The 27,179-nt window shown below is 43.5% G+C and overlaps 1 protein-coding gene across 2 annotated transcripts in view; it reads right to left on the bottom strand.

Annotated features, from left to right (window-relative positions):
• Nucleotides 1-27,179, bottom strand: part of B4GALT5 (beta-1,4-galactosyltransferase 5) — a 56,147-nt gene that overhangs the window by 12,166 nt on the left and 16,802 nt on the right. Inside the window, exons 1-4 of one of the 2 annotated variants that reach the window (XM_069750819.1) lie at nt 18,175-18,256; nt 14,530-14,667; nt 7,587-7,708; nt 7,347-7,463 (exon numbers count right to left, since the gene is read on the bottom strand). In XM_069750819.1, coding sequence (XP_069606920.1) covers nt 7,347-7,463; nt 7,587-7,708; nt 14,530-14,667; nt 18,175-18,193 — 396 coding nt within the window. In that variant the 5' untranslated portion in view covers nt 18,194-18,256. Of the gene's footprint in view, nt 1-7,346; nt 7,464-7,586; nt 7,709-14,529; nt 14,668-18,174; nt 18,257-27,179 lie in introns of those variants that run through there. The other variant, XM_069750818.1, reaches the window with a different exon arrangement.

Below are 27,179 nucleotides of genomic sequence, written 5' to 3'. Positions count from 1 at the left end.
TGCATTTCCTGCTTCTGCCATTGAAGTCAGTGCTGGGCAGCGGCGAGCAGACGCTTCTGGGACTAAGTCCTGCTTTTCACGTTCTGAGCATGCCCAGAGTAAGATCTCTCAGTGGAGATTGAGGGTCACATGATCAGATACTGCAGCTAAGGTCCTTGTAGGTGCTAGGACTAAATCCTGCTTTGCACTCTGAGCATGCCCAGGGCAAGATCTCTCAGTGAAGATCTAGGGTCACATGCTCAGGTACTGCAGCAACTCCATTGGTCCTTCTTTGAAAGGTCCTAAACGTGCTGCAACTATTTAAGGCCCGCATGGCCGCACGGCCATGCGCTAGTATTGTCTATTGTTATATGCTTTGCGCCAGTGTGATCACATGAGAGTGTGTTCAGGGACCCGGCTGAAATAAGCCCCTAGAATGCTGGCACCTCCGGCGAGGAGTTTGTGTTTGGATGTATTCAGGGACCCGGCTGAATTAAGCCCCTAGAATGCTGGCTCCTCCGGCGAGGAGATTGTGTTTATGTGTATTCAGGGACCCGGCTGAAATAAGCCCCTAGAATGCTGTCTCCTCCGGCGAGGAGTTTTGTGTACATGTGTGACCACTGACTGCTCTCTGTTTGGGCAGTTAGCCTGTGCCTCTGTGGAGTCTAACAGGGCACAGTGCTTCTCTTTCACGGCTACTCGGTGAATTAACTGAGTTAGTCTATACCGCCATATAGTTCCGCCGTTTGCTAGCAGCAGGTACTCCTGCACGGTGGACCCCGGGCTGCGAACGCACCAATATCAATAAAAACATCTCTATTTACTCGGTGCGTTCCGCTAGCCCTAACAGATGCTAACAGGTGAAATATAATGGGAGGCTAGGAGTGGTGTTTTAAAATAATGGGTGTGACTGATCTTGAATATTGAAAAAATGAAAGCAAACCATTGTTGAGGACTGCAGCCGCTGTAGTAGGTGATCTGAATGACACATGGTGCCTCAATGTCAGTATATACAGAGAATATAATAAACCAAAAAACTGGCCTAATGAAGGCACTTCCAATTAAGCAAATTCTACACAAAACCACGGAAGTAATGCCACAGTAGAAGATTTAAAATGTCATTTTATTACATATATGCGAACATTACAGAAATTAACAAAAAGGAAGGGGGGGAAAAAAACAACACAAAATAGCCGCAATACCAAAAATATAATGCACTTCAAAGTGCTAAAGGGGATGTTTAGAAAATTAATATCCCATGCTACTCTTACTCACTCCAGCAGTCACAGTGTAAATTCCAAATATAGATTTAAATAAATAATATAAAATCATAATGAATATAAATCATATATCAAAGTGAAACAAAACACTGAGCTGCAGCCTATATCATGACACTATTGCACTATACAAAAAGTCCTAATGTATACAAAAATATATATTTTTTGTTGTTTTAAGGACACAAAAAAATTTTTAATACATAATTAGTAAAGTGCAAAGTGCTTAGTATAAAAAGGATTTTTTTATATTGGAAAAGATTTTCAAATAAATGTCCTTAATACTGAGATAGCAAAGAAAAGTGCCATATGCCAGAAACTATATAGCAGCTAAATAGTAATTGCAAAAAAGTGCATAGTGCTATCCAAAGTGCCATGTGCCAAGACACAGTAGCAGCCAAATGATAAGGGCAAAAGTGCACCGTGCAGACAGGAGTTAAAGAGAGCTAAATATAAGAGTAATACATGACCTGTTTGGGCGGCTCAAAAACCCGCAGAACCCGACGCGCGTTTCGCGTATAGCTTCTTCGTTGGGGAAAGTGAATATGTATATGAAAGTTTTGTTAATTTCTGTAATGTTCGCATATATGTAATAAAATGACATTTTAAATCTTCTACTGCGGCATTACTTCCGTGGTTTTGTGTAGAATATACAGAGAATAGTTGAGAGTGAGATTTACTGTAGGTATTGGGGAGTTTCTTTAAGTGGCGTTTAGCACACTAATGATTACTGGCAGTATCTTACGGTCAGTTCCGTCCCAAATTGTGATTTTAAATTTCCTCAGGATGGTGTGTATAAAATATAAAATAGATCATTAGTTGGTGTAAGAAAGGTTAACCTTAATTTATTACACAGTCCTGAATAACAGATAATGTTTTCAATCTGAAAATAATAGTGTAAGCTTATGGGATATCAACACTCCTGACATTGTCTACTTTAGCAAATATTTCTACTCTTCATGAAATAAGCATTCTGAAGCTTCTTTTCTTATAATTCTGCATTGTGCCGTTTCTCTTTGTATCTCCAAGAAATGTATACAATGACCGTACTGTTAGGACAGTGTTAGGCCCCCTTCACACATTCTAGTGATTCGTTTACTGGAAAAGGAGTACTAATGAGTAGTGATGAGTGAGTATACTCGTTGCTCGGGTTTTCCCGAGCACGCTCGGGTGGTCTCCGAGTATTTGTTAGTGTTCGGAGATTTAGTTTTCATCGCAGCAGCTGAATGATTTACATCTGTTAGCCAGCATAAGTACATGTGGGGGTTGCCTGGTTGCTAGGGAATCCCCACATGTATTCAAGCTGTGTAGCAGCTGTAAATCATTCAGCTGAGGTGACGAAAACTAAATCTCCAAGCAGTCATAAACACTCGGAGATCACCCGAGCGTGCTCGGGAAAACCCGAGCAACAAGTATACTCGCTCATTACTACTAGTGAGATCCATGGTCCGTTTTTGCGTGCCATCCATATGTATGTAAGTGACACCCGTGTGACATCAGTGTATCCATTTGGTATCCACATGTCACATCCATGTGGCATTAGTGTGCTCGTGTGCCACGCACCGGCGCCAGGGAAAAGCAGTACAGTTAGCTGGTCCCAGGCGCCAGGTACTGAAGGCAGTTCTTATCATTGTCGCCTGGTCTCCCTGAGATCAGCATGACCAGGCGAAAATCATGTGAGTTGTATTCAGCACCCGCTGTGTACATTGTGTATAAAATAAATAATTTAAAGAAAAATGGTGTGGGCTCCCTCATAAGTTTTTGAACCAGCAGAGGGAAAGCCGAGCGCTGGAGGCTGATGTTAATATTTTGGGAAAAGGGCCAATAGCCATAAATGTCCAGGGCTATTAATATTAGCTCACAGCAGTTTGTTTAGCCTTTACTGGTTATTGTAGGGGAGACCACCCCCAAAATGACTTGAGGTCCCTCATATACAGTGGGGCAAAAAAGTATTTAGTCAGTCAGCAATAGTGCAAGTTCCACCACTTAAAAAGATGAGAGACGTCTGTAATTTACATCATAGGTAGACCTCAACTATGGGAGACAAACTGAGGAAAAGAAATCCAGAAAATCACATTGTCTGTTTTTTTATCATTTTTTTTGCATATTATGGTGGAAAATAAGTATTTGGTCAGAAACAAACAATCAAGATTTCTGGCTCTCACAGACCTGTAACTTCTTCTTTAAGAGTCTCCTCTTTCCTCCACTCATTACCTGTAGTAATGGCACCTGTTTAAACTTGTTATCAGTATAAAAAGACACCTGTGCACACCCTCAAACAGTCTGACTCCAAACTCCACTATGGTGAAGACCAAAGAGCTGTCAAAGGACACCAGAAACAAAATTGTAGCCCTGCACCAGGCTGGGAAGACTGAATCTGCAATAGCCAACCAGCTTGGAGTGAAGAAATCAACAGTGGGAGCAATAATTAGAAAATGGAAGACATACAAGACCACTGATAATCTCCCTCGATCTGGGGCTCCACGCAAAATCCCACCCCGTGGGGTCAGAATGATCACAAGAACGGTGAGCAAAAATCCCAGAACCACGCGGGGGGACCTAGTGAATGAACTGCAGAGAGCTGGGACCAATGTAACAAGGCCTACCATAAGTAACACACTACGCCACCATGGACTCAGATCCTGCAGTGCCAGACGTGTCCCACTGCTTAAGCCAGTACATGTCCGGGCCCGTCTGAAGTTTGCTAGAGAGCATTTGGATGATCCAGAGGAGTTTTGGGAGAATGTCCTATGGTCTGATGAAACCAAACTGGAACTGTTTGGTAGAAACACAACTTGTCGTGTTTGGAGGAAAAAGAATACTGAGTTGCATCCATCAAACACCATACCTACTGTAAAGCATGGTGGTGGAAACATCATGCTTTGGGGCTGTTTCTCTGCAAAGGGGCCAGGACACCTGATCCGGGTACATGAAAGAATGAATGGGGCCATGCATCGTGAGATTTTGAGTGCAAACCTCCTTCCATCAGCAAGGGCATTGAAGATGAAACGTGGCTGGGTCTTTCAACATGACAATGATCCAAAGCACACCGCCAGGGCAACGAAGGAGTGGCTTCGTAAGAAGCATTTCAAGGTCCTGGAGTGGCCTAGCCAGTCTCCAGATCTCAACCCTATAGAAAACCTTTGGAGGGAGTTGAAAGTTCGTGTTGCCAAGCGAAAAGCCAAAAACATCACTGCTCTAGAGGAGATCTGCATGGAGGAATGGGCCAACATACCAACAACAGTGTGTGGCAACCTTGTGAAGACTTACAGAAAACGTTTGACCTCTGTCATTGCCAACAAAGGATATATTACAAAGTATTGAGATGAAATTTTGTTTCTGACCAAATACTTATTTTCCACCATAATATGCAAATAAAATGTTAAAAAAAACAGACAATGTGATTTTCTGGATTTTTTTTTCTCAGTTTGTCTCCCATAGTTGAGGTCTACCTATGATGTAAATTACAGACGCCTCTCATCTTTTTAAGTGGTGGAACTTGCACTATTGCTGACTGACTAAATACTTTTTTGCCCCACTGTAATTAAAAAAAAGCAAAGGCTAACCGGATAGCTGCAGGCTGATATTAATAGCCTAGAATGGACTAAAAACATCAGCTTTCAGCTGCCCCAGAAATGGCGCATTCATATGATGCGCCAATTCTGGTGTGTAGCCTTGCTCTTCACACTAGCCCTGTTGCGGTGGCAAGTGGGGTAATAGGGTTGGGGTTGATGTTAGCTTTGTAATGTCAGCTGACATCAAGCCAAGGGGTTAGTAATGGAGAGGCTTTTATAAGACGCCCCTATTACTAACTCCATAGTGAGTTTTGAGATAAAACACACAGAAAGATAAAATCCTTTATTTTAAATAAATACTCCCCATTCCTCTTTTTCCCATTTATTCCAGTATAAATTAAAAAAATGCATATTCCTCACCTGTCTGACAATAATCCATTTGTCCCACATCGTAATTTATCTCTGCTTCATCTGGATGCGCAGCTAGCTGATCGGTGGCATGATGCAACAGTTCATCCTGACATCCAGGAGACATCCTAGCTGAACGTCAGAGCGCAGCTTCATTGACCTGCGGTGACGTCATTGAGGTTATCGCCGGTCACTTAAGCTGCAGTTCCTATGGGTAGCTCATCCTGATTGGCCAGATGAACTACGGTGACCTCAATTAGAACACCGCTAGAACCGTGAGAAATTTATCACGGTGCTAGCGGTGACATAATGAACGTTACAGCAGTTCATCAGCCAGCTCACACTGAACAGAGTGGGAACAGCTGGCAGTGACCAGCGGTAACCTCTATGATATTACCGTTCATCATTGAAGCTGCGTCCCAAGCTCAGATCAGTGTGTCTTGGATTCATGGCTGAGAAGTCACATCATGCCACTGCTTAGCCATGTAATGCAGGTGGAGCAGAGCTGGACTTCTTCATGGGACAAAAGGATTGTTTTTGTACAGGTGAGGAATATGTTTTTTTATTATTTTCATGTTTACAGTAACAAATGGGAAAATGAGGGTGGGGTGTGTTTATGTCAATCAAAGGATTTTATCCTTGCTGTGTCTTTTTTACAATATGACTATTGGGTTAGTAATGGGGGAATCTTATAGACACCTCTCCATTACTAACCCCTGGGCTTGATTTCAGCTGACAATACAAAGCTGACATCAACCCCAATCCTATTACCCACTTGCGCACCAGGGCAAGTGGGAAGAGCGAAGCTAAGTACCACATTTGTGCATCTTATGGATGCACCATTTCTGGGGTGGCTGATGGCTGATGTTGGTAGCCTGGAAGGGATGGCAATATCTCTGGCCCCTTTCCAGGCTATTAATATCAACCCACAGCTGTCTGTTTAACCTTTGCTGGTTAGAATTTATAGGGGGCCCTACATCATTTTTTTCTGGGGTCCCTCCTGTCAACTAGCCAGTAAAGGCTAAACAAACAGCTATGAGCTGTTATTAATAGCCTGAGAACCTTTTGGGATATTGTCCCCTTTCAAAGATTAGTAACATCAGCCCCCAGCCGTGAGCTTTCCCTCTGCTGGTTATCAAAATAACGCAGGCCACACCATTTTTTTCATTTAATTCTGAATACAACTACCACCATTGTTGCCTGGTCGCACTGATCTCAGGGAGACTAGGCGACAATAATGTGAGCTGTTGTCACTACTCTTTTTTTGAGTCATCACAGCTCTGGTTCTGCTTTAATTTAAACATGGTTTTTACTTTTGGGCCAGCAAAAGTTAAACAGTTAATGTCAGTTTTTTTGCGGGCAGTTGCTGTGTTGCTGGTCAGCTGATCTGGGTGGTAACCTCTCTCACCATCCTTTAAATAGTCACGTTACACATCAGCTGACTGTTGGTAATAGAGTTTTTCTATAAAGACCACCCTTGGAGTGTGTAACTCTCTGGTGCCAGTGGTTTATCTGCTACGTATGTGGAGTTCAGTTTACTGAATCTATGTCCTTTGCTGTGTGGCGCATGGCAGCAGTGGTGGGAGCTAAGTTTCTTGTTCCCCTTTTCTTGTCTGTCTCGGGCTTGTCACTATCCCCTGTATTTACACCATCTGCAGTGATGAGGCTAGTGTCCTTCCCAGCCAATGCACTAGTCAGGGTTAAGTGAGGTGACAGCTAGGGACTAGGCACGTGACAGCAGCGGGGGGAAGGACCCGCATAGGGCATTAAGGGAGCTTAGGGATAGACACAGGCTGTGTTAGGAGGTGCCCCATCCCTCGTTCCCTACTGTTAGGGTCTTCCACTCCCTTTTTCCATTCCGTTGTTGGTGTTTGTTGTGCCGTTCTGCTGGACCGACACTTGTGGGTCGTGACAGCTGTCTTCAGCATCCAGCAACTGGGAACAGCGTGAACTGTACCAATTTTTCCCAGGCGCCGATACCTGTCACACGGATGACACACGAATATCATCTGTGTGCACGTAAAATAAAGGGAGAGATTGAAGGAAAACCTGCTGCAGTCTGTAATTTCTATCAGACTCCAACTATCTTGGAAGATTTTTTTCACAGAAATGGCCACAAACAGCAATGTTAATGTGCTGGTCAATGTGCATGAGAATCTGTGATACTTACTTGCTCAATGACATAGAAGGCAAATTGCAAACGTTGTTTTTGCAGCATTGGGATCAAATGTTTGAACAGAACAGGAAGATGCTCATGACGATTCCGGAATGGGATGAGAATGGCGACCTGGATGCACAGATATGAATATTAGACTGGATCCCTTGACAATACAGATAATGAACCCCCAACACTGCATTACTATACAAATATTGTCACATTAGCGAATCTGCCATTTTTTCATGTTTTTACCTTCCATTGAGGAACACAATCACTCGGCCTCCAGTGACCTCCCATTTTTATAAAGTCCTTGGAAAACATCTTGTGGACGTCAGCCATCTCCACCTCACTCATGTTCACATCGACTGCACCTCCTAAATATTAATACAAAGACGAGTAAGAGGGAAATCCACAGAAAGCAAAAGGAATGCAATAGCTCCTGGCCTGGAGCTGAAAAAGACAAGAGACCAGGTTCTGCTGGGTACACTGCCTACTTACTCATGAAGGGGAGATGCTCCGGGCATGGCTGGTGAGGCGGTAAGGCTACTTTCACACTAGCGTCGTTCGACGCACGTCACAATGCGTCGTTTTGAAGAAAAAACGCATCCTGCAAAGTTGCCTGCAGGATGCGATATTTCTCCATAGACTTTAATTAGCGACGCATTGCGACGGATTGCCACACGTTGCATCCGTCATGCGACGGATGCGACGTGTTTGTGTTTTTGCAGTCCGTCGGGACAAAAAAACGTTGCTTGCAACGTTTTTTTGTCTTTCGGGTCCACTTTTTCAGACCGCACATGCACGGCCAGAACTCAACCCCCTCCTCCCCAGACCTTACAATGGGGCAGCAAATGCGTTGTAAAACTGCATCCGGAGCCTCCGTTGTGATTTTACTTCACAGCATGCGTTGGTACGTCAGCCCGACGCTAGTGTGAAAGTAGCCTAAGTGAAGAATGGAGGGAAGAAATTTGTCGTCTGAATAAATTATTCATTTTGGTTCCATTTGAGAATAGGGATTTCTGAACAGACAAGAAACATAAATTAATCTATGTTTTTTTTTAGGAAGGTCCACTCTGTGATCCACCTGAAAAAGCACCAACTAAATGCTCAAAACAATGATCATATACATTTCTCTTCAAAAATGACTTGCTGGTCATAAGTTAAGGCTTTTGAGCGTCTTTAATCAATTCACTACGAAGCCTGTTTTCACCTTCCTGACCAGGCCCTTGTTTCACTTTATGAGGTAATAACTCTGGAACACTTCAATGGATCCCATGACACTGTTTTTTTGTGACATACTGTTCTTCATGACAGTGGTAACGTTTCTTTGATATGACTTATGTTTATTTGGAAAAAAAAATCTGAAATTCTGGCAAACATTTTGAAAAATTAGCATTATTCATACTTTTAATTTTTATACCCTTCATTCAGAGAGTCATGACACACAAAATAGTTAATAAATAAAATTTCCCACATGTCTACTTTAGGCCGGTTTCACACGTCAGTGGCTCCGGTACGTGAGGTGACAGTTTCCTCACGTACCGGAGCCACTGACACACGTAGACACAGTGAAATCAATGCATCTGTGCAGATGTCATTGATTTTTTGCGGACCGTGTCTCCGTGTGCCAAACACGGAGACATGTCAGTGTTCGGGGGAGCGCACGGATTACACGGACCCATTAAAGTCAATGGGTCCGTGTAAAACACGTGCCGCACACGGATGTTGTCCGTGTGCCGTGCAGGAGACAGCGCTACTGTAAGCGCTGTCCCCCCCACTGGTGCTGAAGCCGCGATTCATATCTTCCCTGCAGCAGCGTTTGCTGTAGAGAAGATATGAATAATCGTGCTTAAAATAAAGATCCATGACCCCACCCCCTTCCCACCCCCTGTGCGCCCCCCCTGCTGTTATTAAAATACTCACCCGGCTCCCTCGCTGGCTGGCGCTGCTTCCTGTCATGACCGCACCTTCTACTGTATGAGCGGTCACGTGGGGCCGCCCATTACAATCATGAATATGCGGCTCCACCTCCCATAGGAGTGGAGCCGCATATTCATTACTGTAAATGAGCGGCCCCACGTGACCGCTCATACAGTAGAAGGTGCGGCCAGGACAGGAAGCAGCGCCAGCCAGCGAGAGAGCCGGGTGAGTATATTAATAACAGCGGGGGGGCGCACAGGGGGTGGGAGGGGGGTGGGGTCATGTATCTTTATTGTAAACACGATTATTCATATCTTCTCTACAGCAAACGCTGCTGCAGGGAAGATATGAATCGCGGCTTCAGCACCAGATGCAGGGGACAGCGCTAAACTTTAGCGCTGTCTCCTGCACGGTGCGTGTGGTACCCAGTGGGCACATGGGCAGCACACGTGTGCCGCACGTGTGCCACACTGATGTGCCACAGAAACGCACCGGCACACGGACACGGATAATTCCGGTACCGATTTTTCTGGTACCGGAATTATCTGGACGTGTGAGACTGCCCTTACATCAGCACAATTTTTGAAACACAATTTTTTTGTTAGGAAGTTATAAGGGTTAAAAACTGACCAGCAATTTCTCATTTTTACAATAAAATTTACAAAAAACATTTTTTAGGGACCACATCACATTTGAAGTGACATTGAGGGATCTATATGACAGAAAATACCCAAAAGTGACACCATTCTAAAAACTGTACCCCTCAAGGTGCTCAAAACCACATTCAAGAAGTTTGTTAACCCTTCAGGTGCTTCACAGGAATTAACAGAAAATGGAAGGAAAAAATAAAAACATTTTCACAAAATTTTCCTTTAGACCCAATTTTTTACTTTTACTTGAGAAAATAGACCATACAGCTGGTTGTGCAATTTCTCCTGACCACACCAATATCTCATATGTGGGGAAAACCATGGCAGGGCTCGGAAGGCAAGGAATGCCATTTGACTTTTTGAATGTAAAATTTGCTGGTATAATTAGCGGATGCCATGTCGTGTTTGGAGAGCTCCATGTGCCTAAACATGAATGTAGAAATACCTCATGTGGCTGTACAGTATTGCTTAGCCACACGGCGAGACCAAGGAGGGACGGAGCGCTATTTGCCTCTTGGAGAACAGATTTTCCTAGAATAGTTTGCAGACTCCATACACAGAGCCCCTAAGTGCTAGAAAAGCAGTATCCCCCCTCGGGTGTCCTCCGAGTATTTTTTAGTGCTCGGAGATTTAGTTTTCATCGCCGCAGCTGAATGATTTACATGTACATCTGTTAGCCAGCATAAGTACATGTGGGGGTTGCCTGGTTGCTAGGGAATCCCCACATGTAATGAAGCTGGCTTACAGATGTAAATCATTCAGCTGCGGCGCTGAAAACTAAATCTCTGAGCACTAAAAAATACTCGGAGGTCACCCGAGCGTGCTCGGAAAATCTTGAGTAACGAGTATATTCGCTCATCACTACAATTTTGACTCCATGGGTGTTTTCCCGAAACAAGCAGTAGTGGATGTTGCTAAGTGAAAATTAGACACAGTATAAATGTGAGCAGAGCCTTACTGCGATCTTTCGGAGTCAGAATGAACAATTAATAGCAGGTGAAGAATTGGTTTTATTTATTTTTTAAGCAGTTCCTCGTGTGGTATAATTGATCATACGACTTTATTGTCCCTTGTCAGTGCGATTACAACAATACAAGATTTATATTGGGTTTTTATGTTTGTTTTTATGTTTGGCAGCTGTCACCTAGTAAAAGACGCTTTTTATTGCAAAAATTAATTTTTGCATTGCCATATTTAGACAGATATAATTTTTACAGATTTCAGCCGAAGCGAGTTGTCGTTTTTATTGGTAACATTTAAGGTGAAATGCATTTTTTGATCTCTTTCTATTCCAAATTTTGTCAGGTAGAATGAACGAAAACCAGCAATTCAGGAGTTGTGTTTTTTCATATCGTTCATGTGTGGTAAAATTGATGAAGTAGTTTTATCTCCTGGTCAGTACGATTACAGCGATACCACATTTATATATTTTTTTTATGGTTTGGCGCTTGTACACAATAAAAACTATTCTATAGAAAAAATAATTATTGTTGCAGCACTTTATTCTGAGAGCTATAACTTTTTTATTTTTCCGCTGACGGAGCTTTATGGTTGCATGTTTTTTTGCGTGACTAGATGACATTTTCAACGGTACCCATTTTTATTTACATTCGTCTTTTTTATCGTGTTTTATTGCACTTTTTGTATGATGATTTAATAGTTTTTTGCCTTCGTTTTTTTTTTTACTGTTCACTGAAGCGGTTAACTAGTGACACAGTTATGTAGGTTGGATCCTTCCGGACGTGGCGATACAAAATATGTGTCCTTTTTCTTTTTTACATAAATAAATGTATTTATTGGATTAATATTTTTGAAAAATATTTTTATACTTTTTAATAACTTTTTTACATTGTCATCCTTCTTATGCTGACAGATCGCTGATCTGATACTCTGCAATGCTTATCCACTGCAGAGTAGATATAGTAGATATATATGGTGGCCCGATTCTAACGCATCGGGTATTCTAGAATATGTATGCGTAGTGTATAGCACAGCCCACGCAGTACGTTGCGCAGCCCACGCAGTACATTGCGCAGCCCACGCAGTACATTGCGCAGCCCACGCAGTACACGTTGTATATTGCGCAGCCCACGTAGTATATTGCCCAGCCCACATAGTACATTGCGCAGCGCACGTTGTATATTGCGCAGCCCACGTAGTATATTGCGCAACCCACATTGTATATTGCGCAGCCCACGTAGTATATTGCGCAGCCCACGTTGTATATTGCGCAGCCCACGTAGTATATTGCGCAGCCCATGTTGTATATTGCCCAGCCCACGTAGTATATTGCGCAGCCCACGTTGTATATTGCGCAGCCCACATTGTATATTGCACAGCCCACGTAGTATATTGCACAGTCCATGTAGTATATTGCAAAGCCCACGTAGTGTATTGCACAGTCCATGTAGTATATTGCACAGCCCACGTAGTATATTGCACAGTCCATGTAGTATATTGCAAAGCCCACGTAGTATATTGCACAGTCCATGTAGTATATTGCAAAGCCCACATAGTGTATTGCACAGTCCATGTAGTATATTGCACAGCTCACGTAGTATATTAAACAGCTCACGTAGTATATTGCACAGTCCATGTAGTATATTGCAAAGCCCACGTAGTGTATTGCACAGTCCATGTAGTATATTGTACAGCCCACGCAGTCTATAGCAATGTGGGCACCATATCCCTGTTAAAAAAAAAGAATTAAAATAAAAAATAGTTATATACTCCGTTGGCCCCCCGGATCGAAGCGGTTACCGACGCTCCTCGTGCGCTCCGGTCTGAAGAGTGCATTGCAGTCTCACGAGAAGATGACGTGGCAGTCTCGCGAGACCGCACGTCATCATCTCGCGAGACCGCAATGCATGGAGCGGTCATCGGGGCGTCGTGAGGAGCGTCGGTAACCGCTTCGATCCGGGGAGGCCACCGGAGGGGGAGTATATACCAGTTTTTTGTTTTTTTTTAAACATTAGATCTTTTTACTATTCATGCTGCATACGCAGCATGAATAGTGAAAAGTTGGTCACACAGGGTTAATAGTAGTGTTAACTGAGTGCGTTGCACCGCGGTCAACGCTGCCATTAATCCTGTGTGAGCGCTGACCGGAGGGGAGTATGCGGGCGCTGGGCACTGATTGCGGGGAGGAAGGAGCGGCCATTTTCTTCCGGACTGTGGCCGTCGCTGATTGGTTGCGGCAGCCATGACAGGCAGCTGGCGCGACCAATCAGCGACTTGGATTCCATGACAGACAGAGGCCTCGACCAATGAATATCCGTGACAGAAAGAAGGACAGACAGAAGGACAGACAGATGGAAGTGACCCGTAGACAATTATATAGTAGATGTATATATACAGTACAGACCAAAAGTTTGGACACACCTTCTCATTTAAAGATTTTTCTGTATTTTCATGACTATGAAAATTGTAAATTCACACTGAAGGCATCAAAACTATGAATTAACACATGTGGAATTATATACTTAACAAAAAAGTGTGAAACAACTGAAAATATGTCTTATATTCTAGGCTCTTCAAAGTAGCCAACTATTGCTTTGATGAATGTTTTGCACACTCTTGGCATTCTCTTGATGATCTTCAAGAGGTAGTCACCGGAAATGGTTTTCACTTCACAGGTGTGCCCTGTCAGGTTTAATAAGTGGGATTTCTTGCCTTATAAATGGGGTTGGGACCATCAGTTGTGTTGTGCAGAAAGATACTGACACTCGCATGACACTCGCATGATTTACCTCCGTTTTTTCGGTCTGTAAATCGGAACTTTTTTTTCTCTCACGTGGAAATGAGCCCTTGAAAAAAAAAAGCGGGTTCGACAGCTTGGAAAAGACTTGTGCACATACAGATGATGGTATTATTATCAAGGCATCAGAAATTGCCACAGCTTCTGTGCAATACTAAGGAATCCTGAAAACATGATCTCTGGGGGGCCGTAAAGACTCGATGTTGGGGAACAATGCCTTAACACATCAACTGTTAATTTAATTATACAAATGAATCCAAAAGTATCTCACACTTTTCCTTAACACTCAATGCCCCATCATAAAAGTAAAAACTATGGTGCAATGAGAGATAAATTTAGGCACAACCCTCTCTTAGTTTAGACTATGGGCATCGCTTCTGTCATACCCCCTTTAACATTACCGATCAGTCTCCTTAAGTCTCTGTTTAACTACTATATAGGAACTTATGACATTCTTTCCTGCCCTGATACCTCCAATATCAGAACAATGCTTCGAAACATGTGACGTACCTGGTGATCTATGGTACATATGGTGGACTTGCCCACAGTAGTGTCTCTATAATAAATAATTTTTATTTTTCTATAGCGCTAACATATTTCGCAGCGCTTTACAGTTTGCACACATTATCATCGCTGTCCCCAATGGGGCTCACAATCTAAATGTAAATAAATAAATGTAAATGTAAATAATGTAACGTAAAACCTCTAATATTTACCGCCAAACCTCAATTCTAGCCCAATAGCTGCCTGTGGATGTGGGTGCACACAGTTACACGTAGGTCACTGCAGGAAACTGCAAACTATACAGGTCATGCAGGATTGCAGGTTTTTGTGGTCAACGTGTTACTGCAGGAATTGGCACACAAACCTGTGTCATTAATGCTGCTGTTGTTCCTCAACGTGTAAGCTTCACGCACCACTTGTTCATACATCTGGACTCCCATCGTCCGTATGTTCTCCCGGATGATCATCCCATGAGCTTGCATCATAAAAAGGTAAGTGGTCACTGTGAAGATAGAACACGGATATACAATGAGTTAATGGTGGCCCACATGTTAATCCGCAGTAGGTTTTATTGTGGGGAATACTCCACCAATCTATACCAGTGATGGTCCTCATGTTCTCCTCAGACACCTCTGTGACTTCTCCTGCCTTTTACGTATCAGTATAACCATCAACAGTAGACATCTTAAGCTGGACAAAGACATAAAACTATGATCAGCCAAACACAACCGATCAATCGCCTGTTGAATTCATGCCATACACGTGTAGTTTCAGATAGTCACAACTCGTCAGATCACATTTTTGGTAGAGAATAGGCAGCCATCTTAGATAATCGTTTGTGTATAATTTACAAATGATCGTTGGCCAAAGTGATCAAAATTGCCTATTTCCATGATTCTGATCCAATGTGTATGGGCAACTTTCGGGGCATCTTTATAACATGAATGATCCTGTGATTTTATAGTCTTGTAATTCTTCTAAAGAGTAATTTTGTGCTAAGTTGTGGGCAGTCAAGGCAGAAATTTGCTCCTAGTACAAAAAGTTAAGTTTACACCTAACAATAATTACGATTAGTAGCCAATGGTCCCTGAAACTGTTGCCAGAATTAAAGGTCCTTAAACCGCTACTAACCTAAGGTTACGGTCACACATGGCGTTTTTTGGGTATATTTTTCTGATAAGAAACAAAGCTGGATTTTACAGTGCCAGCAAAAACTTTGGGATTTCAGAAATCTCATACACATGCAGCCTTAATTTTCCTAACTGAATTGGAGTATGGCAGCATTTTTAAAAATATAAAGCATGTAAATTCTTTAAGGGTTTTTGGATCATTTTTTAATCTTTGAAAGTAAGGAAAAATTGCAGCCAAAAATTCGAGCTACGTTTTTGTTGACTAACTTTATTAAAACGCACTATAGACAAATCACACATGTCATCTGGTTGGAAAACGCAGCAAAAAACTAGGCTATTTGTTACTTTTATACAGTATCTTTCTGCCAAGAGTAAAGGTTTTGGCTGTAGAAAAAAAAATGTAGCAATGCTGCATAAATGGCATGTGTGAACATACCCTAAGTGATTGGGAGAACTTAATATGCATTTACGGTGGTATCACTGATCTACAGACTCAGGTCTGAATGAAGCCAATCAAGTGAAATCTCTACAATTTTTTACATAAAAATAGTCAACAATAAGAACATAATTTATAATTTTGTGGTTTTACATCAGGAGATTGCCCAAAAAATAGTTTTAAACATTCTTAAAGTGCATTACGATTCTGACCAAAAAAGTGGATCTTTGAGCTGGTTTGCAATAGCTAAACTAAGATGTAGCGTATATATGCAGAGGGACAAATCAGACAGGGAGTTAGCGGTTCCTAACCCGTGGGTCTATTTCTTGGCAGCCCAGGTTCAATATTTTAGAGGATGGGAAGATACAGGTAAAAATGTATCAAAGGATCTCTTGCAGTGGGGGGTAAATAGCCGATCTTTACATGAAGCACTAGAGTGTAACAAATTCAAATCTTCTAAAAAAAAGTCCCACATTATCGTTAATGCATAAAATATGGTGGAAAATTTAGAGATCTGCAACAAATAGAGTTGCGCACAATTTACATCAATATGGGACACCCCATGGTTAGTTAATCTGAGAAGTTTGGTGGGTTTTGAAAATTGGAGGGAGAAGGGGGTGGGCAGGGTATCCCAGCTATGTCATGCATTCAATGCGGACTTTACGGAGAGCGGTTTGAAAGTCTATGTACCAAATACTGTTATACCGTTAATTAGTAGATCAAATAGTTCATCTAGGATAATATCGCGGCAATATAGATCTTTATTAACATTAGTGCTAAGCAAACATCCAATTCATAGTAAAGAGAGGTGGGAGGCAGAGATCGGCCCAATAGAAGAAGGTCAATGAATAGAGATATTAGAAAGGGTACCTCAACTCTCTGTTAGTGAAGCGCATAGACTTTCTCAACTTTAATACATAAGGTGTATAGAACACCGGAGTTTATGTGTAGGATTGGGGACAGAGCAGACGCATGCTGTCCTAGAGCCGGCTACTCTACTTCATATGATGTGGTCATGTCCTAAACTAGAGGGATACTGGAGGAAAGTATTAGGATTAATTAGACGAGTGTTTAAGGTGGTGTTGGAAACTACGCCCTTAGTTTGTGTGCTGGGGTACGTGGAAGATCTACAGACAACTGAGCCGGGTAAAATAGCTATAGCACGAATGCTGTATTTAGCAAGGAAACTAATAGGGCAACACTGGTTGAATACTGAGAGCCCAACAAAAAAGGAATATATTAACAAAATAAATTGGTTTATAAGTTTGAAAAAAAGTGTGTACTAAAAAAGAGGTAATATTAATAAATTTGAACAGCTTTGGGCTGCCTGGATGGATGAACCAGGGCTCCCGTCGAGGGAATTAGTGAGATAAAGATTGGGCTTGATTTAATAAAGAGGATTACGAGAGATATGATCCATGTTTACCCATGAGCAATAATAATGATTGCACGGTTAGAAGCTCCAAAACGAGATGTTTTCCTTGTAGGCATTACAGTTGTGATGACTATATGTTTTGTCCCTTTTTTTTAGAATGGGAATTTTTGTTTTTAATTTAATTTGGTCTTTTCCTTTCCATGTCGCATTCGCCCCCTTCCCAGTTGTTCTTAATTTTCTGTGTTTACCCGAAGCGGGTAATATCTTTGTGTAAAAATTGTTGGAAAACTTAAATAAAGATACTTTATTAAAAAAAGATGTAAAGTATAAGGAATCTCCCTGTTCTTCACCCTTCTTACAGGTATATGTGTATAGACATTTCTGGTGAGATACCCAAGATGCAGTCCCAAGCATAGTCACTTATTAGTAGGCCTGTGGAGTCGGAATCGGAGTCGTGGACTTGGTGTTCATTTTGGTGGAGTCGGTTTAAAATGGACCGACATATAAAATGTTTAATAAATTGGGTTCAGTAGTTCAGTGCAGGATGTGCTGTAATTTTTGTCATAAGAATTTGAGAAAGTTCGGAAATGATCTAAGGATCTCAGCTTTTAGTTGAGATGAATCTGTGCAGCACTTTATGTACATGATCAGAAGTGAGGCAGTCCTGTGGAGTCAGAGTTGGGGGTCAGGAAATTGAGGAGTCGGAGGTTTGGCTTATTAGTTGTCTGAGACACAAGTGATTATAAACTTGTGTATACGAGTCATTGTTTGGCCTCTGATGTCCATCAATAATCTCTAACAGCTTCCATTGTGTAATTCTAAGAAAGTCTAGCTGGCTTCTGCAGAGTCCCTACTGAGCTATGTTCACCACCAGCTACAAACTAGATGAGTAAATCATGTCCTTCGTCATTTTGATACTCCAGCAGAAATGTTACAGACATTTTATGCTATCTGAAAATGGCAAAATAAGTTTGGCTTCCCTAAAATCATAAGTTCTAATCCCTTGCATCCTCAATGACCTTGTTACATCATGTCACTTCGAGAGCTGCGTGAGGAATCACTTGTTACCTGGAGGCAATTGAGTCATGAGGGAAGAACTGGCTAGAAATGCAAAACAAGACTCAACATCCCAAGAGGAAACCAGTTTTTGTCTTTGTAATCCCAGAGCCGCCATTACCTTCATGTTTTCCAGGATCTAGCGATAAAAATAAAACACCTCTGATAAGAAAACTCCTCACCGGTTCTATCTGACTAACTCATTACCACTTACATCTGAAAAGTAGAAAAACAAACTGGAGTCAGATATCTCTGGGCTTTTCATCAAGTCTCCAGTGAAAGCATCAGGTAAATACAATAGCCATTAACTTTGTCAAAAACTTTAAAAGTTAATTAGTCATGAATCAAAATTCTTCACAATTCACGTCATCCTCAAAACCCAAAAGCTTAAAGTCTCCCAGCCTGTTCAAAAGTTATCAAAATTTAGGTTGTAAAAATAAACATTTTCATTTCTGTCATGCCACTTTGCATTCATTCCTGAAAAAACACCTGAAGAGTTATTAAACTACCCCAAAGCAATTTTGAATACGTTGAGAGGTGCGGTTTTTAAAATGGCATCACTTTTGGAGGTTTCCAATATACTGTATAAGACCCCCAAAGTCAATTCAAAATTTAACATGTCTGCAAAAAAATCTGGTTTGTAAATTTCTTTGAAAAAAGAACAAATTACTGCTACATTTTTAAACCTTCTAACAAAAAGAAAGAACATTTTACAAATGGTGCTGATGTAAAGTAGATATGAGGGAAATGTTATTTATTAATGTTTTGTGAGGTATGACTATCTGGTTTGAAGGGATCATCAAAGTTTGAAAATTGCTAATTTTTATGGCACATTTCTGATACTTTTATAAATAAATGCAAAACTTAGCAACCTAAATTTACCTTTACTGTAAAGTATGATGTGTCATGAAAAAACATTCTCAAAATCGATAGAATTTGTTGAAGCGTTCCATTGTTATTACTACATAAAGTGACACTGGTCAGTTTTAAAAAACTGGCCTGGTCACTAAGGGGTTAATATTTTGGTACTCAAACCTTATACTGGATCCGGTACTCTAGAAGAACCTTTATCGTTTTTTTTATTTAAATATTTTTTGTATTTAATTTACAGAGGCATTGACCACAATCAGTCTTTTTCATCGACTTCTACAGTATTATGCATTGGGGCATTTATGCACATTTTATCTAAATGCCATATTTTGTCAAAGTGACAGGTCAGTTAAACATGGCATGGATCTAATACTCATATCTCTTCTCTTCATACAGGTATATACAGTTAGGGCCAGAAATATTTGGACAGTGACACAAGTTTTGTTATTTTAGCTGTTTACAAAAACATGTTCAGAAATACAATTATATATATAATATGGGCTGAAAGTGCACACTCCCAGCTGCAATATGATAGTTTCCACATCCAAATCGGAGAAAGGGTTTAGGAATCATAGCTCTGTAATGCATAGCGTCCTCTTTTTCAAGGGACCAAAAGTAATTGGACAATGGACTCTAAGGGCTGCAATTAACTCTGAAGGCGTCTCCCTCGTTAACCTGTAATCAATGAAGTAGTTAAAAGGTCAGGGGTGGATTCCAGGTGTGTGGTTTTGCATTTGGAAGCTGTTGCTGTGAGCAGACAACATGCGGTCAAAGGAACTCTCAATTGAGGTGAAGCAGAACATCCTGAGGCTGAAAAAAAAGAAAAAATCCATCAGAGAGATAGCAGACATGCTTGGAGTAGCAAAATCAACAGTTGGGTACATTCTGAGAAAAAAGGAATTGACTGGTGAGCTTGGGAACTCAAAAAGGCCTGGGCGTCCACGGATGACAACAGTGGTGGATGATCGCCGCATACTTAATTTGGTGAAGAAGAACCCGTTCACAACATCAACTGAAGTCCAGAACACTCTCAGTGAAGTAGGTGTATCTGTCTCTAAGTCAACAGTAAAGAGAAGACTCCATGACAGTAAATACAAAGGGTTCACATCTAGATGCAAACCATTCATCAATAACAAAAATAGACAGGCAAGAGTTAAATTTGCAGAAAAACACCTCAAGAAGCCAGCTCAGTTCTGGAAAAGTATTCTATGGACAGATGAGACAAAGATCAACCTGTACCAGAATGATGGGAAGAAAAAAGTTTGGAGAAGAAAGGGAACGGCACATGATCCAAGGCACACCACATCCTCTGTAAAACATGGTGGAGGCAACGTGATGGCATGGGCATGCATGGCTTTCAATGGCACTGGGTCACTTGTGTTTATTGATGACATAAGAGCAGACAAGAGTAGCCGGATGAATTCTGAAGTGTACCGGGATATACTTTCAGCCCAGATTCAGCCAAATGCTGCAAAGTTGATTGGACGGCGCTTCATAGTACAGATGGACAATGACCCCAAGCATACATCCAAAGCTACCCAGGAGTTCATGAGTGCCAAAAAGTGGAACATTCTGCAATGGCCAAGTCAATCTCCAGATCTAAACCCAATTGAGCATGCATTTCACTTGCTGAAATCCAGACTTAAGACGGAAAGACCCACAAACAAGCAAGACCTGAAGGCTGCGGCTGTAAAGGCCTGGCAAAGCATTAAGAAGGAGGAAACCCAGCGTTTGGTGATGTCCATGGGTTCCAGACTTAAGGCAGTGATTGCCTCCAAAGGATTTGCAACAAAATATTGAAAATAGAAATATTTTGTTTGGGTTATGTTTATTTGTCCAATTACTTTTGACCTCCTAAAATGTGGAGTGTTTGTAAAGAAATGTGTACAATTCCTACATTTTCTATCAGATATTTTTGTTCAACCCTTCAAATTAAACGTTACAATCTGCACTTGAATTCTGTTGTAGAGGTTTCATTTCAAATCCAATGTGGTGGCATGCAGAGCCCAACTCGCGAAAATTGTGTCACTGTCCAAATATTTCTGGCCCTAACTGTATATATTTGATTCATCTGCTGTGATTCAACCCTTCTGAGGCCTGCATCCCATTCCCATGTCTGCAAAGCTCTGCTATTCAATTGTATATATAGTTCATTCATCTGTTGTGTTTTAACCCTTCTGAGGCCTGCATCTCACTCCCATGTCTGTAAATCTCTGGTATTTAATGGTATATATTTAATTCTTTAATCGATGATATTGTGGTCTCACTTACTTTTACAGTTTATGATCCATGTTGGCCTGCAAGATTGTTTGTTTGTCTCTGCATTTTATTGCCTCCTGCTGTCTTATGTTAGTTGATAGATTGCTAATGAGTTAAATTAGTGTTAGATCTAAGACATGGGCAGACATACCGCTGGTTCAACCGCTGCAGCTGCAGCGGGGCCCGGAAGCTCCAGGGGGCCCCTGCAGGTAGGGTCGGCATTGGGGGCAGGCAGCTGCCTAGGGCCCGGCTCCCCCAGGGGCCCCCAGCTAGCGGCACATCACGCAGCCGCTATGGGGCCCCTATGAGGCAGGGGGCCCGCCTGCCACCAGCAGCGACCCCCCTGCCGCATTGAACTATACCAGCGTCTGCCAGTACAGTTCAAAGCAATGATGGAGGAGAGAGTGTCAGATGACGCTCCCTCTCCCATCATTCCCCGCTCTGCCTCTGACACTACGGGTGCGCGATGACGTCATCACGCACTCACTATGTGTCGGGCAGTGCAGCCGCTGAGACAGGAGGAGGGAGCAGCGTGGGCACGTGAAGAGGTGAGGAGTGTTTTTCTTACTATAACAGGAAAATGCTGGCTGTGGTATATACTGGTACGAGGGCTGTGTTATACTAAGTGGCTGTGATATATACTAAGTGGCTGTGCTATATACTACGTGGCTGTGCTATATACTACGTGTTCTGTGTTATACTATGTGGGCTGTGTTATACTACGTGGCTGTGCTATATACTACGTGACTGTGCTATATGCTACGTGGGCTGTTATATACTAAGTGGCTGTGCTATATACTAGTATGTGAGCTGTGTTATATACTACATGGCTGTGCTATGTACTAAGTGGCTGTGCTATATACTATGTGGGCTGTGTTATACTATGTGGCTGTGCTATATAGTAAGTGGCTGTGCTATATACTACGTGGGCTGTTATACTACTTGGCTGTTCTATATGCTACATGGCTGTGCTATATACTACGTTGCTGTGTTATATACTACATGGGCTGTGTTATACTATGTGGCTGTGTTATACTATGTGGCTGTGTTATATACTACGTGGGCTGTGCTATATACTAGTACGTGGGCTGTGTTATATACTAAGTGGCTGTGCTATATACTACGTGGGCTGTGTTAAATACTATGTGGGCCATACTATATGCTACGTGGGCTGTGTTATATACTACATGGGCTGTGCTATATACTACGTGGCTGTGCTATATACTACTTGTGTGGTGTTATATACTACGTGGGCTGTGCTATATACTAGGTGGGCTGTGCTATATACTAGGTGGGCTGTGCTATATACTAGGTGGGCTGTGTTAAATGCTACATGGGCTGTTCTATATGCTACGTGGGCCGTGTTATATACTATGTGGCTGTGCTATATACTATGCGGGCTGTGCTATATACTATGCGGGTTGTGCTATATACTAAAGGGTTATATATTATATTTTATGGGGAGGCTGTGTTATATACTATGTGGGCTGTGTTAAATGCTACGTGGGCTGTGCTATATACTACGTGGGCTGTGCTATATACTATGGGGGTATATTATATTCTATGGGGGAGGCTATGTTATATATTATGGGGGGTATATTATATTCTATGGGGGAGGCTGTGTTATATATTATGGGGAGTATATTATATTCTATGGGGGAGGCTGTGCAAGGATTCCGGACTTTCCTTGTGCCTGTTCGCCCTGATCCAAGATGGAGTCTTTGATCTTGCCCAGTCATGGAACTTCCTGTCTGTCCTGATTATTGAAGACCAGGTCATGTGTTCTCCAGTGCCTGAGTATTTTGTGCTGCTGGCTCCTGAGCGTCTGCCTGTGGTCAGGTGAACTCCCTGCTTCTGCTGCTCACTACTCGGTGGTCTGCCTCGCCCCTTTCAGCTGCCTCTCACCTCTGGAACTGCTGTGACGGGAAGTACACCAGTCGAAGGATTAACCTTGTTTGCTTGTCAGCTGCCTCTCACCTCTGGAGCACAAGGTCAGCCTGTAACAAACTCTCCTACATCCATGACTTTTTCTTTTCAAATTTCCTTAACCTTCTGGGTCTTACTGAAACCTGGATCCAGCAGTCAAACACCACCACCGCTGCTACACTCTCATATGGTGGCCTACAGTTTTCATATACCGCCAGACCTAACAACAGACCAGGTGGAGGTGTTGGTCTGTTCCTCTCATAAAAATGTACTTTTCAGGTTATCCCCCCATTACCCTCACTTTTCTTCCCTTCTTTTGAGGTCTACGCTGTCAGACTCTACCGGCCCTACTCCCTGCGAGTGGCGGTTATGTATTGCCCCTTCAGTCAGTTCCTGGATCACTTTGGCACCTGGTCCCACAGTTCCTATTCTGTGACATCCTCACCCTTATCATAGGGGACTTCAACATTTCCATTGGTGATCCCCTTTCTCCATCTGCCACTCTCTTTTTATCTCTAACTTCCTCCTTTAGCCTTTTATAGCTTACTAACTCTCCTACACAAAAGATGGGAATACTCTGTACCTGATCTTTTCCCCGCTCTGCTCAGTGCATGATTTTACTAACTTCCCTCTCCCGCTCTCTGACCACAGTCTTCGTTCTTATTCTGTCAAGAACTGTCACATCACACAGGACATCCCACTTACCACACAAATAGGAATATATGTGCCATTAAAAGGAACCTGCCAGCAGAATTGTACAGACAGTATCAGGTCGGCGCCGTTATACTGATTAAAATGATACCTTGGATGATGAAATCTGTCTTGTGGTTTATTGATATTGTCTGGATCGGTCAATATCAATCTAATATGTAAGGGGACCTGTAGGCTACCAACTTACGTCCAAAGATATCTCTGCAAAGCATCTTAGCTGAACAATCTACACAAAATGCAGAGATTGCAGTAAACTGAGATCATATCCTCCTTGTTAAGGACTGGCGGAACGCACCATGTATAGATGGTACGAAACTAGGTGCGTTCGCAGTCCGAGGTCCACCGTGCAGGTAAAAGACTCTGCAGCTAGCAAGACGGACAATATGGCGGTACACTAAAGGATACACGCGTGGGTTAAACCTCACCCAGCGTGAAGAAAGCGATCCTGTTAATCCACAGGACCGCAGTACCGCACTAGTGCGCGAGCAAGTGGTCAGCGGACTTAACCCCAGAAGGGATTGGAGCCCGATTAGACCCTTGCTGGCGTAACACCGCAACTGGGTGTGTAGAGAACTTTAAGAAGTAAGTGCACAAGAGTGCGAGCGATGCCGCACTAACGGACGCCACTAACCACCCAGACTCGGGTATGGAAAGCGCAAGGCATGCGCACGGCGCCGTACTGGCAGGCACAGCTACAGGACGCTGAGATGTGTGTCTAGTGCTGTAGGCTAAGTCGGGCGCTAGGTAGCAGCCATACACCTTCCGCGAACAGACATTCAATAGGGAAGGGTTTTCAAAGGACGACTTGCACTCACAACATACACACATCAACAATTGTTAGACAATACTAGCGCATGGCCGTGCGGTCATGCGCAGTTTATATAGGAGCAGCACAGGAAGTGGCCACAGCACTTTTGCCCTTCTAGGACCTGCCAAGAGGACCAATGGAATGTGCTGCAGAGCCTGAGCACATGACCCTCGATCTCCAACGGGAGACCTTACGCTGGGCATGCTCAGTACATGCAGACAAGGACTTAGTCCCAGAGAAGTCCGCTCGTTGCTGACCAGTACTGACTTTAATGGCAGAGACTGGAGAAGCAGCACTAACTCTCTGAACAGAGTGAGAATGAGCAAGACGCTGGGACCGACGTCCTTGCTGAGCAGGCTCCACTGCGGCTGGACAAGAATGGGAGACCGCAGCGGAAGTGGCTCGAGATTCCCCCAGTGCAGAAGCGGGAACTCGACCCCTAACATTACCCCCCCTCCTAGGGCCCCCCCCTCCTTGGGCCTCGCTACGTTCAAAGGCAGCAATGAGCTGCGGAGCCCGAATGTGCTCCACAGGCTCCCAGGTTCTATCCTCTGGACCATGACCCTTCCAATCCACCAAAAAAAATTTTTTGCCACGTACCACCTTGCTTCCCACAATAGCATTCACCTCAAATTCATCCGTGGATGAACCCGATGTCCCAGCAGATGACTCAGAAAACCGAGACAAACGAACGGGCTTTAAGAGGGAAACGTGAAAGGTATCGGTGATACCAAGGCGTGGAGGAATGGCCAAACGGTAAACCACAGGGTTGACCTGTTCCAGAACTTTAAACGGGCCAATGTAGCGAGGAGCAAACTTAGTGGACTCAACTCGCAGCCTGATGTTACGGGCGGAGAGCCACACTAAGTCGCCGGGAGCAAAGACCGGAGCGGGGCGCCGGTGTGTATCAGCCGAAACCCTCATTCTCTCCTTGGAGGCCCGGATAGCATCCTGTGTGCGGTCCCAGATGTCACGTGCCTCCACCGCCCAGTCTGCCACCCTGGAATCGGTGGAGGACACGGGCATGGGCACAGGGACACGCGGATGCTGGCCGTAATTAAGGAGAAAAGGAGTTTGACCAGTGGAATCGGCTACGGCGTTGTTCAGGGCAAATTCCGCCCAAGGTAGCAAAGATGCCCAGTCATCCTGCCTAGCAGAAACGAAATGTCGCAAATATGTCACCAGAGTCTGGTTGGTTCTCTCCACCAACCCATTCGTCTCGGGATGGTAAGCAGAGGAGAGGTTTAACTCTATGCTGAGTAAACGGCAGAGCTCTCTCCAAAACCGAGATGCGAACTGGGGACCCCGATCGCTGACAATTTTATCAGGCATACCATGCAAACGGAAAACGTGTTTAACGAACAACACCGCCAAGGCCCGTGCTGAGGGTAACCGAGGAAGCGGCACCAAATGCACCATCTTAGAGAAATGGTCAGTGACAACCCAAATAATGGAGCAGCCACGCGACTTGGGTAGACCCACCACAAAGTCCATTCCGACCATCTCCCAGGGCCTGTCTGCCACCGGTAGAGGGTAAAGCAACCCAGCAGGCCGTTGCCGAGGAGACCGATTCTGGGCGCAAGAAACGCACGCCTGAATGTAGTCCCTGACATCTCGGGCCATATGCGGCCACCAGTATGTTCTCGCCAAAAGCTCTGATGTCCTCTTTGTCCCAAAATGCCCCCCCACTCTGGAGGAGTGAGCCCAAGAGAGAACCTCCGGTCGCAAGTTAGCTGGCACGAAAGTCTTGCCCGGGGGCACAGACTCTAGCGAAACCGGAGCTACAGTTCTCAGGCTCTCAGAAGGGACAATAAGCCGAGGCTCCTCCTCCTCCTCCTCAGATGACACTACGGAGCGGGAGAGAGCGTCGGCACGAACGTTCTTCTCCCCGGAGAGAAAATGGAGAGTAAAATGGAACCGGGAGAAGAACAGGGACCATCTAGCCTGGCGAGAATTCAGCCGCTGGGCCGTCTGTATATACACCAAGTTCTTGTGGTCAGTGAAGACTTGGAAGGGAAAGCGAGCTCCCTCCAAGAGGTGTCTCCACTCTGAAAAAGCCAACTTCATAGCTAGCAACTCCCTGTCCCCGATGGAATAATTCCTCTCCGCTGGTGTGAAGGTCTTGGAGAAGAAGAAGCAAGGATGCTTCCGACCTTGAGCATCCTTTTGGAAAAGGACTGCTCCAGCACCAACGGATGAGGCATCCACCTCCAAGATGAATGGTTTATCTACATCGGGGCGATGTAGGATGGGAGCGCTAGCGAAGTGTGACTTAATCGAGAGAAAGGCCTTGGAGACCTCCTCTGACCACAACTTGGGATTTGCTCCCTTCTTGGTGAGGGCGACCAAGGGAGCTACCAAAGTTGAGAAGTGTGGAATGAACTGGCGATAATAATTAATGAACCCCATAAAGCGCTGCACCGCTTTAAGAGAATGGGGTTCC

Source organism: Ranitomeya imitator, chromosome 2, assembly GCF_032444005.1.
Source record: "Ranitomeya imitator isolate aRanImi1 chromosome 2, aRanImi1.pri, whole genome shotgun sequence".
Taxonomy (NCBI): Eukaryota; Metazoa; Chordata; class Amphibia; order Anura; family Dendrobatidae; genus Ranitomeya; species Ranitomeya imitator.
This window is presented reverse-complemented; position numbering and strand designations above follow the sequence as displayed.